The sequence below is a fragment of the Myotis davidii genome, unplaced genomic scaffold (genome assembly GCF_000327345.1).
Source record: "Myotis davidii unplaced genomic scaffold, ASM32734v1 scaffold38, whole genome shotgun sequence".
Classification (NCBI taxonomy): Eukaryota; Metazoa; Chordata; class Mammalia; order Chiroptera; family Vespertilionidae; genus Myotis; species Myotis davidii.
This window is the reverse complement of record NW_006291383.1, coordinates 4979152-4991819: the sequence shown is the minus strand read 5'-3', so window position 1 is coordinate 4991819 and position 12668 is coordinate 4979152. Positions and strand designations below refer to the sequence as shown.

Genomic DNA, 12668 nt, shown 5'->3' with positions numbered 1-12668 from the left:
ATAAAAATAAAAAACTTACAATTTTTAATTATAAACCTGTGTTTTCTATCAAAATTACTTCTTGCGTGAATTTTGGGACACCCTTTATTACAATGTTCTACTAATCACCTGACTATAATTACATTAACAATTACAATATTGACAACAGCCCTAGCTGGTTTGGCTGAGAGGATAGAGTGTTGGCCTGCAAACCGAAAGGTCCCGGGTTTGATTCCGGTCAAGGGCACGTGCCTCTGTTGCAGGTTCAATCCCAAGCAGTACGAAGGCGATAGAAAGCCCCCTTGTTCTCACTGATAGCCTTCTTATGCTTGCACTTGAACTCTTCAATGAAGTGGCTGACCATTCAGTTGTCAAGTCTTCTCCACCTAAGTGGGTGTCCCCAGCTGTAAATTTGACCTCAAAGATTCCATGTTTAATTGTAAGAATTGACACATCGAAAGTGCCACCTCCCAATTTTAAGATCAGCGTGTTTCTTTCAGCTCCAACCTTTCTGTCTAAGCTACAAACAATAGCAGTGGCAGTTGGCTCACTGATGATTCTAAGTACATTGAGACCAGCAATAGTTCCAGCACCATTGGTAGCCTGATTCAGAGAGTCATTGAATTAAGCAGGTACTGTAACAACAGCATAGGTAACAGTCTTCCCAAGGTAGGCTTCCACGATTTCCTTCATCCTCTGGATAGAAACTTTTTGTCTCTCTCATGTATTCTACTTGGACCTTGGGCCTGCCAGCATCATTCTCCACCATGAAGGGCCAATGTTTCATATCAGATTGGACAACAGCATCATCAAATCTACATCCAATCAGGGGCCTGACATCAAAACTGTGTTGGTAGGATTCATTGCAACTTAATTCTTCGCAGCATCACTGATCGTTTGGTGTCAGTAAAGGCAACATAAGGTGGGGTGGTTGGTTTCCTTGATCATTGGCAATTATTTCCAATTTTCTGTGCTGGAAGACACTCCTACAAGAGTAGGTGATGCCAAAATCAATACCAACTGCAGGTCCCTTAGACATGGTTGCTTGAGTGTATGCATGGCTTACAAAGACCTGACCAGAACGGCTGCCCCCTGCATTTAATGGGGAGAGGAGGATCTTTATTCTTTTAAAAAAATTCTTTATTTAGCATATTATCAGGTGAACTACTTACATCCACTATAAAATCTTCAGCCTGCAGTTCAACTTCTAGAGGAATTACATCAGGTTTGGCCTTGGCAAGTTCTTCTCGAAACTTTTCACTGTCTTCCTAGAAAAGACAAGACTCCCCATGTTAGAACTCCAATTCTTCACCATTAAGTCCTTGTGCCATGAACAGTTTCTCTCTTTGAAAATGGCATTTTAGCACCATGTGACCAGTGCCTGGTGAATTGGACAACACGGTTCTATACTTTCCTTCTTTCAGTCATAATTTTCCTATCTCTAACTAAACTTACAGAAAATAGTGTATTACAAAATAGTGCTATGTAAGGACCCTTTATGTCTAATTATCTACTAATTTGGATCATGCAGGAAACATTATAAATTTGCTTATACCATCCTTTAATCAAATCATAGTAATTTGTATATCAGGATTTTCACATTAAAAAGAAATCTGGCATTAACCTATTAGAAAAACCAGAGGCACCCAAGGAAGTATTAAAAGCAGGGTGTGGTTATCATGGTTCGTGTTATTCATTTTTTGGTAAAAAGCAAAATCTTCAACATGCAGGAGAGGAAAATAGATATATAAACTAAAAAAGATAGGCACGTGCCATTGGGGAGAAACTGTGAAAGAAGTAAAGTAGTAGCAGGTCCTTAGAGTTTCAGTGAAGCTCATGGAGATTCCTTATTTTGAGGGTCCCTTTCACTTACAGGATGACAGAGTAAATTAGACTTGGCTTTGAATCCTGACTCACTACCTGTGCTTCCATAGGCAAGTTATTTAATCTCTTCCCAAGCCTCAGTTTCTTCATCTACAGGACAAACCTAAGAACAGTGTTGATGTAAATGAGAATAAATATAAAGGGCTTAAGAACAGAATCATGGTATTGTGATAGGTTAATGGTTTTCCTCATGGAGGAAAGAGGACCTTTCACTAATGGGAAGAGGCTTGACAACTCAACTTACCTTTGTAATTCTCTTTTTGGCTGGCTGAGTCTGACCCACATACTTATATAAATTACGGCGTTCAATTTTTTCTAAAATCTCTCGTGCAGCAGCCAATTTGGGATCAGCAGAGTGTAAAATCTCCAGAAAAATGTTATCTGCCAATTTGATGAAATTTCAGTTATATTAAAATGAAAAAAACACACAAGATTTATAGACTCATATCTTGCTGTACCTCTTAAGTGATTTTGAGCAGTTTAGAAGTATAGGCACACTATGATTACAACAATGTAAAAACATCTTTTTAAATATTTTTATTGATTTCAAAGAGGAAGAGAAATATCAATGACGAGAATCATTGATCGCTGCCTCCTGCATATCCCCTCCTCGGGATCAAGCACGCAACCTGGGCATGTGCCCCTATCAGGAATCGAACCCTGACCTCCTGGTTCATAGACCAATGCTCATCCACTGAGCCACATGGGCCAGGGGAAAAAATATTTTTAAGACTTAAATGAAAAAAACCTTTGTAAAAACATTCTTGTCAATGTCTTGAATTTGCTTCAAGGTAATCTAGTGAGTGGGAAAGGGTAGTTATGAAACAAGACTGCACTGGAGTTGATGATTTGAGGCTGGGTTATGTGTACATAGGGTTATATTAATTTGTATGTTTTGTTTAAAAAGAATGATACTTAAGGAATTACAAAATTATGTCTGAAATCTGCTTCAAAATGGTCCAGTGTTTGATGGGAGTGAAGGGATGAAGCAAAATTGTTATGTTGACAATTGTTAAAGCTAAGTGATGTAAATTTCTTTAATAAAATTTTTAAAGTTCTATCCCATGATAAAAGTAGAAGGTAGTTTCTTTTTATTACAACTTTTAAAACAATGTTTTTATTGATTTTTAGAGAGAGAGGAAGGGAGAGATCAAAACATCGATAAGAGAGAAACATCATCTGCCCTAGCCAGTTTGGCTCAGTGGATAGAGAGTCAGCCTGCGGACTGAAGGGTGCCAGGTTCTATTTTGGTCAAGGGCACATGCCTGGGTTGCGGGCTCAATCCCCTAATGGGGGGTGTGCAGGAGGCAGCCAATCAACGATTCTCTCTCATCAATGATGTTTCTCTCACTCCCTCTCCCTTCTTCTCTGAAATCAATAAAAATAATATTTTTAAAAATCATTAAAAAAGAGAGAGAAACATCATTGACCGCTGCCTCCTACATGCCCCCCACTAGGGATGGAGCCCAAAACCTGGGCATGTGCCCTGACGGCATCAAATTAGCACCTCTTGGACCCATCATGATACTTTCTACATAAGGCCATCCCACAAAGACTGGGATGCATAACAGATCTACCTAATACAAAGAAACAAATAGAAAGAGACAGCTAAAATGGGGAGACAAAGAAACAACCCCTAAATGAGAAAAAAGAAGGAAGCTCTAGAAAAAGAAGTAAATGAAATGGAGACAAGAAACCTGTCAGACATAGAATTCAAAGCAATGACTATAAAGATGTTTAAGAAACTTAGTGCAAGTCACAACAGCATGAAAAGGAAAACAGAGGCCATGAACAAGAACCAGAAAAAAATGAAGAATGATATATCTGACATCAAGAACACACTGGAAGGTAATAAAAGTAGACTGGATAAAGCAGATGGCTGCATGAAGTGACTGGAAGACAAGGTAGAAATACCTAATTAGAACAGCAAATAGAAAAAGATAGCTTAAGGGAGTTCTGGAACAACATGAAACATAACATTGCATTACAGTAATACCAGAAGAGGATGAGGGTGAGCAAGGAACAGAGAACCTGTTTAAAGAAATAATGACAGAAAACTTCGCCAACCTGGTGAAGGAAAATGTCACACCAATTCAGGAGGCACAGGAAGTCCCAATCAAAATGAACCCAAAGAGACCCATACTTAAGACACATCATGATTAAAATGGCAAACGTTAATGATAAAGAAAGAATCTTAAAGGCAGCAAGAGAGAGACAGAAAATTACCTACAAAGGAGTTCCCATTAGAATGTCAGCTGACTTCTCAACAGAAACACTTCTGGACAGAAGGAAGTGGCATGAAATACTCAAAGTAATGAAAAACAAGGGCCCAAATCCACGACTACTGTATCCAGTAAATCTATCATTTAAAATTGAAGGTGAAATAAAAAGCTTTCCAGACAGCCCTAACCGTTTTGCTCAGTGGATTGAATGTTGACCTGCAGACTGAAGGGTCCCGGGTTTGATTCCAGTCAAGGGCATGTACCTTGGTTGCGGGCGCGATCCCCAGTAGGGGGCATGTAGGAGGCAACTGATCAGTGTTTCTCTCTCATCAATGCTTCTAACCTCTCTCTTCCTCTCTGTAAAAAAAAAACACACAAAACTTTCCAGACAAAAAAAACTTTAGGGAGTACATTATCACCAAACCAGCAATGCAGGAAATGTTAATGGGACTGCTTTAAGAAAAAGAAAAGGCCCGGCCAGCGTTTCTCAGTGGTTGGGCATTGAGCTATGAACCAGGAGGTCATAGTTCCGATTCCCAGTCAGGGAACATGCCTGGGTTGCAGGCTTCATCCCCAGTAGGGGGCGTGCAGGAGGCATGTAATCAATGATTGTTTCTCATCATTAATGTGATGAGAAACATAATATTAAAGGGATTGATGTTTCTATCTCTCTCCTTCTCCCTTCCTCTCTAAAATCAATAAAAATATATTTTTGAAGAAAAGGAGAGACAGAGGATGACAGGCATAAAGAAAATAAAATGGCAATAAATAAATACCTATGAATAATAACCTTAAATGTAAATGGATTAAATGCTTTAATCAAAAGACATAGGGTGACTGAATAGATAAGAAGTCATGACCCATATATATGCTATCTACAAGAGACCCACCTTAGAACAAAAGATAAACATAGACTGAGAGTGAAGGGATGGAAAATATATATTCCATGCAAATGGAAAGGGAAAAAAGCTAGGGTAGCAATTCTCATATCTGACAAAATAGACTTCAAAACAAAGGCCATAATAGGAGACAAAGAAGACCACTTCATAATATTAAAGGGATTGTAAACACATATGCACCCAATATAGGAGCACCCAAGTATATAAAAAAATCTTGATGGACTTTAAAGGAGAGATTGAAAGCAATACAATAACAGCAGGGGACTTTAACACCCCACTGACATTACTGATTAAATCTTCCAGACAAAAAGTTAACAATGAAACAGAGGCCTTAAATGACAAAGTAGGTCTAACCAATATTTATAGAACATTTCACCCCAAAGCAATAGAATATACATTCTTCTCAAGTGCACATGGAACATTCTCAAAGATAAACCACATATTAGGGCACAAAACAAGTCTATACAAATTTAAGAAGACTGATATAATACCAAGCATCTTCTCAGATCACAATGGCATGAAGTTAGAAATTACCTACAATTAAAAAAAACACACTTAAATACATGGAGGCTAAATAGCACATTATTAAACAATGAATGGGTTACCAATGAGATCAAGCAAGAAATTAAAAACTTCCTGGAAACAAATGAAAATGAATACACAACCACCCAAAACCTACAAGACTCAGTGAAAGCAGTCCCGAGAGTACTACAGGCCCACCTCAAGAAATAAGAAAAGGACCAATAAATTATCTAACCCTACAACTAAATGAATTAGAAAGAGAATAGCAAGAAAAGCCCAGAGGAAGTAGAAGGAAGGAAATAAAAAAGATCAGAGCAGAAATAAATGACATAGAGACTAAAACAAAACAAAACAGTACAGAATGAGGCTCTTAGGATGGTGGTGGGAAGATGGTGACCCTCAGGGACAGACTGGGAGCCGGGAAGGGAGAGGGGAGCATGAGCAGCCTGGGCAGCTCAGGAGTGGAGATGGTGCTTTCCTCCAATCTGCCATCTCCATCCCCACCATCCCTATCCCATGGTGCCCTCACGGACCCACTCTTTTGCTTGTAAAGGTGAGCCAAGGGAAAGAAGACACGTGGAGGTTTTATGCCTGCTTGGCCTGTCGAGATAGAAAAAATTGTCATTTTTTTCAATGGGAAGATGAAAAGTTGTCAGGTGCTAGATTTGCTGCCCAAGAAGCTCATAACCAAAGATGTCAGCCTCCTCTCTCCCGAATGCAATGTGTGCAAAGGTATTTGAAGTTCATTGAGTTGCCATTGTGTCAGAGAAAGTTTTGTCAAAGATGTCAGCAGTTGCTCCTGCCAGATGACTAGGAGAAGCATCGTGAGCACCAGGTCATGGGTGATATTTCTGTCATCCAGTTAAAAGGCCCAGTCAGCTCCTTTCTCCGTTGGAAAACAAGAAGACAAACGCGCAGTATTTGTTTGCCGATAGGAGCTGTTAGTTCTTGATAGACCTACTTTCTACCCTTGGGTTCAGAAGAGTGCTGTGTGTTGGAACACCGCGGTTGCATGAGCTGATCTGGTTGAAAGCATCAGGTGACAAGAAGCCTAACATTAAAAGCCTTTTATTGGATATTGATTTTCAGTATTCGCAGTTTTATATGGAAGATAGCTTTTGCCATTGTAACATGTTTAACCATCACTTCTTTGATGGACAGCCTCCCTTGAAGTATGCAGAACATTTTTTACAGGAAGATAAAGGTGAAGGAATCATTATGGTGACAGACCCTCCTTTTGGTGGCTTCGTTGAACCTCTGGCTGTTACATTCAAGAAGTTAATTGCTATGTGGAAAAAAGGTCAAAGTCAAGATAACAATCACAAAGAACTACCTATTTTCTGGATTTTTCCCTGTTTTTTTGAATCCTGAATTTGTCAGCTTTTTCCAAGCTTTCACATGCTAGATCATCAGGTAGATTACGATAATCATGCACTTCATAAACATGGAAAGACAGGTCAGAAAGTCACCTGTGCGTATTTTCACCAATATTCAACCCAACAAAATAATCCTCCCTGTGGAAGATGGTATAGGTTTTGCCCTCTGTGTCAACGATATGTTTTTCTAGAGAATCAACACTGTGAGCACTGTAATTCATGCACATCTAAGGATCGCAAGAAATGGAGCCATTGATTTCTCTGCAAAAAGTGTGTAAAGCCTTCCTGGAACCACTATAGCATTTGCAATCATTGTGCTCTTCCCGGTCATTCTTGCGAGGGCCCTAAAGATGGCTGCTTCATTTGCGGTGAATTAAATCACAAACGTAGTACTTGTCCTAACATCTCTGCAGCTACGAAAGTTAGCAAAGCTGTCAGAAAACAGAAGCAAAGAAAAAGTGATAAGATGAAAATGGACACCATTAAAGGACAAGCCATGAATCATACATCTGTTACAAGGAAGAAGAAAAGGAGAGAAAGATCCCTCAATATCTTTGCTCTTAAATGTCCAGTGACTTGAGAATAAGAAAGATTTATAGTCCAACCTTTGATGCCATTTTCTGAAAGTGCCATGCTGGACTTAAATTCTGACACTGTCAAAGGTGTGTACCTTTCTAAGCTAGATAATAGGCAGGTGGTATTTGCTCGTTTATAGACCCCTCAGCGGTGTCTCTGGAGACCTGGTGAGTTGTTCCATCTTACCTGGTTTACTAGCTCTGTCTCTCTGTGTCTTTTTTCTCTTTAACTCCCTTCCAATCATATTATTTTAGCCTCTTTTATCTGAAAAGTGTGTATACAGCATTCTTTTGCAGAGTTAGAAGAAAATGAAAATCTGAGGTTTTGTTTACATTACATAAGAATACATTAATTAAGATAAATGTTTTAAATTAATGTTAAAATATTGTACAATGGCTTAAACCCCACTTGTAAAAAGAAGTATAATGTACAGTTTTTTCAAACATAATCTGAAAATGATGGAAAGAATTTTGACAAAGGCAGTCTAAAGATATAAAGATTATAATTATGGTTACATTATTAATAAATATTTATTTTTAAGTAAAAAAAAGAAAGTACAAAAGATAAATAAATCTAAGAGCTTGCTCTTTGAAAAGATAAACAAGATAGATAAACCCCTAGCCAGACTCATCAAGAAACAGAGACAGAGGACCCAAATAAATAAAATCAGAAAAGAAAGAGGCCATAAAACAATGGACATCACAGAAATACAAAGAATTATAAGAAAATACTATGAACAACTATATGCCAACAAACTGGACAACCTGGGCAAAATGGACAAATTCCTAGAAACATATGATCTTCCAAAACTCAATCAGGAAGAATCAGAAAACCTGAGTAGGCCAATAACAACTGATGAAATAGAAACAGTAATTAAAAAACTCCCAGCAAAAAAGAGTCCTGGACTGGATGGATTTAGAGGTAAATTTTACCAAACATTCAGGGAAGAACTAACACCTATCCTCCTCAAATTATTACAAAAAATTCAAGAGGAAGGAACATTTCTCCAAGCTCTTTTTACAAAGCCAGCATTATCCTAATTCTAAAACCAGATAAAGACACTACAAAGAAAGAAAATTATAAGCCAATATCCCTGATGAACACAGATGCTAAAATCCTCAACAAAATATTAGCAAATCAAATCCAGCAACATATTAAAAAGATCATACACCATTTATTCCAGAGTTGCAAGGCTGGTACAATAGTCACAAATCAATAAATGGGATACATCAAATTGAAAGATAAAAACCCCATGATCATATCAATAGATGCAAAAAAAGCATTTGACAAAATCCAGCACCCTTCTTTGATAAAACCTCTCAGTAAAATGAAAATAGAGGGGTCATACTTCAACATAATAAAGGCCATCTATGATAAACCTACAGCCAACATAACACTCAATGGGCAAAAACTAAAAGCATTTCCCTTAAGAACAGGAACAAGACAAGGATGTCTGCTTTCATTACTCTTGTTCAACACTAGAGGCCCAGTGCATAAAAATTCATGCACTGGAGGGGAGGTGCCTCAGCCTGGCCTGCCTCCTCTCACAGTCTGGGAGCCCTCAGGGGTGGGAGGCAACCCGGCGATCAGGGGAAGGTGACGCCCCATCACACCTCTGCTGCTGCCACTTCTGGCAGCACAAGCCTTGGTTGGCCCTGGTTACCTGAGCCTCGGGCAGCCCTGGGCGGCTGGGAAGCTACCATCCGAGGCTTGCCTGTGCCTCGGGCCAGCCCTGAGCGGCTGGGCAGCCACTATCCAAGGCTTGCCTGTGCCTCAGGCAGGCCCTGGGCAGCTGGGAGCAGAGGGGTCTGGGGGTCTCCGAGGCAGGCACACAGAGCAGCCGGGCCCACCTGGGGGTGGACCTGGCCTTGCTGCATGCTTGCCGTCCCAGCAGGGCTGAGGGGACTGGGTACTGCCATCTTGTGGCTGTGAGCGCTGCCATCTTTGAGGGTGGGGCAGTCAATTAGCATATTCAGTCCTTGTTGGCTGTGGGAGTCGCCATCTTTGAGCGCAGGGCAGTCAAGTTGGGCAGCCACTATCCAAGGCTTGCCTGTGCCTCAGGCAGGCCCTGGGCAGCTGGGAGCTGAGGGGTCTGGGGGTCTCTGAGCAGGCACACAGAGCAGCCGGGCCCACCTGGGGGTGGACCTGGCCTTGCTGCATGCTTGCCGTCCCAGCAGGGCTGAGGGGACTGGGTACTGCCATCTTGTGGCTGTGAGCGCTGCCATCTTTGAGGGTGGGGCAGTCAATTAGCATATTCAGTCCTTGTTGGCTGTGGGAGTCGCCATCTTTGAGCGCAGGGCAGTCAAGTAGCATATTCCCTCCTTATTGGCTGTGGGCGCCGCCATCTTTGAGGGTGGGGCAGTCAATTAGCATATTTCCTCCTATTGGCTGTGGTCATCACCATCTTTGCGATGGGATGTGGGGTCATTTAGCATATTTTCTCTTTATTAGGTAGGATAGTACTGGAAGTCCTAGCCACAGCAATCACACAAGAAGAAAAGATAAAAAGCAACCAAATTGGAAAGGAGGAAATAAAACTGTCATTATTTGCAGATGACATGATATTGTACATAGAAAACCCTAAAGACTCCACCAAAAAACTATTAGACTTAATAAATGAATTCAGCAAGGTAGCAGGATACAAAATCAACATCTAGAAATAAATGTGATTTTTATACACCAATAATAAACTCTCAAAAAGAGAAAATGTTAAAAAAAATCACATTTACCATTGCAACAAAAAAATAATGATACCTAAAAATAAACTTAACTAAGGAGATAAAAGACCTGTACTTGGAAAATTATAGGACATTGAAAAAAGATATAGAGGAAAATATAAACAAATGGAAGTGTATACCATGTTCATGGATTAGAAGAATTAACATCATTAAAATATCTATACTACCCAAAGCAATCCCTATTAAACGCAATCCCTATTAAAATACCAATGACAGCCCTAAGCGGTTTGGCTCAGTGGATAGAGCGTCGACCTGCGGACTGAAGGGTCCCAGGTTCGATTCCGGTCAAGGGCATGTACCTTGGTTGCGGGCACATACCCAGTAGGTGGTGTGCAGTAGGCAGCTGATCAATGTTTTTCTCTTATCGATGTTTCTAACTCTCTCTCTCTCTCTCTCCCTTCCTCTCTGTAAAAAAATCAATAAAATATATTTTTAAAAAATACCAATGACATACTTCACAGAGCTAGAACAACTACTCCAAAAATTTATATGGAACCATAAAAGACCCCAAATAGCTGCAGCAATCTTGAGAAAGAAGAACGATGTAGGAGGGATCACAATACTGGCTATCAAACTATTCTACAAAGCTATTATAACCAAAACAGCCTGATACTGGCACAAGAATAGGCAGACAGACCAATGGATCAGAACAGAGACTCCAGAAATTGACCAACACCTTTATTGTCAATTAACATTTGACAAAGGAGGCAAGAATATACAATGGTGTAAAAGATAGTCTCTTCAACAAATGGTGCTGGGAAAACTGGACAGACACATGCAAAAAGATAAAATTAGACCACCAACTTACACCATATACAAGGATAAATTCAAGATGGATAACAGACTTAAATGTAAGGTATGAAACCATAAAATCTTAGAGGAGAACATAGGCAGTAAAATCTCAGACATCTCATGTAGCAATCTGTTTATAGACACATTTACTAGGGCAAAGGAAACTAAGGAGAAACTAAACAAATAGGATTACATCAAAATAGGAAGCTTCTGCACAGCAAAAGAAACCACCATCAAAATGAAAAGGGAACCCACTCTATGGGAGAACATATTTGCCAATGATGCATCTGATAAGGGATTAATATCCAAAATATATAAAGTTCTCATACAACTCAACAAAAGGAAGACAAAAAATCCAATTAAAAAAGTGGGCAGAAGACCTGAATAGACATTTCTCCAAAGAGGACATAAAAATGGTCAAGAGACATATGAAAAAATGCTCAGTCACTTATCATTAGAGAAATGTAAATTAAAACCCCAATGAGGTATCACCTTACACTGATCAGAATGGAGATCATCAAAAAATCAACAAACAACAAGTGCTGGCGAGGATGTGGAGAAAAGGGAACACTAGTCCACTGCTGGTAGGAATGCAGATTGGTGCAGCCACTATGAAAAATAATATGGAGTTTCCTCAAAAAATAAAAAATGGAACTTCCATTTGACCTAGCAATCCCACTGCTGGGAATATATCCTAAAACCCCCAAAACACCAATCAGAAAGAATATATGCACCCCTATGTTCATAGCAGCATTATTTATAATAGCTAAGATTTGGAAACAGCCCCAAGTGTCCATCAATAGATGAATGGATAAAAAAGCTATAGGACATTTACACTATGGAATACTATGCAGCTGTAAAAAAGAGGGATCTCTTACTCTTTGAGATAGCATGGATGGACCTGGAAAATATTATGCTAAGTGAAATAAGCCAATATGAGAAAGACAACTATCACATGATATCACTTATTTGTGGAATCTAATGAACAAAATGAATTGACCAACAAAATAAGAACTGAAGCATGGAGGCATGGAACAGACTGACATACCTCAATGTGGGGTGTGGGGGACGAGAAGATATAAACCAAAGAACTTATATATGCATAGCCCATGGACACGGGCAATAGGGGGTGGGTAGAAGCTGGGAGGAGGGATGTAAAGGGAACAGGGAAATGAGAGATACTCGTAATACTACCAAAAATAAAAAATACATTAAGAAATAAATAAAGTTATTATTGATAAAAAAAATTAAAATGAAACAAAGCATTACCTGCTTCATTATGAACAAAAGTTAAAAATAAATATCCCCAGGTTGCTCAATTGTTTCATAATCTCTTCTTTTATTCCTATCAATGTAAGAAAGGAAGACTAATTTATCTACTATAATGTTATTAAAACAAAACACAGAAACAATTTAGATATATATTATTCTCTGTAACTGTATCTTCAATCCAGCCTAGATTAATTAACAATCAAGAAGCAAACTCGACCAAAGATGGCGGCATAGGTTAACGCCGGAGATTGCTGCCTTGAACAACCAATTCAAATTAAGCCTGAAACAGGGAACGGACAACATCCAGAACCACAGGAGGGCTGGCTGAGTGGAAATTCTACAACTAGGAGTAAAGAGAATATCATATCCAGACTCAGAGGAGGCGCAGTGCTGAAGTGAAATTCTCAG

The 12668-nt window shown here is 39.4% G+C and overlaps 1 protein-coding gene and 2 pseudogenes across 1 annotated transcript in view; 1 reads left to right on the top strand and 2 right to left on the bottom strand.

The window, feature by feature from the left end:
- Window positions 1-12668, bottom strand: part of SAMHD1 (SAM domain and HD domain 1) — a 62094-nt gene that overhangs the window by 13382 nt on the left and 36044 nt on the right. The window contains exons 12-13 of the mRNA XM_006764508.2: window positions 2108-2244; window positions 1152-1247 (exon numbers count right to left, since the gene is read on the bottom strand). Coding sequence (XP_006764571.1) covers window positions 1152-1247; window positions 2108-2244 — 233 coding nt within the window. The remainder of the gene's footprint in view (window positions 1-1151; window positions 1248-2107; window positions 2245-12668) is intronic.
- LOC102773436 lies at window positions 47-1133 on the bottom strand (annotated as a pseudogene).
- Window positions 5812-7526, top strand: LOC102773154 (annotated as a pseudogene).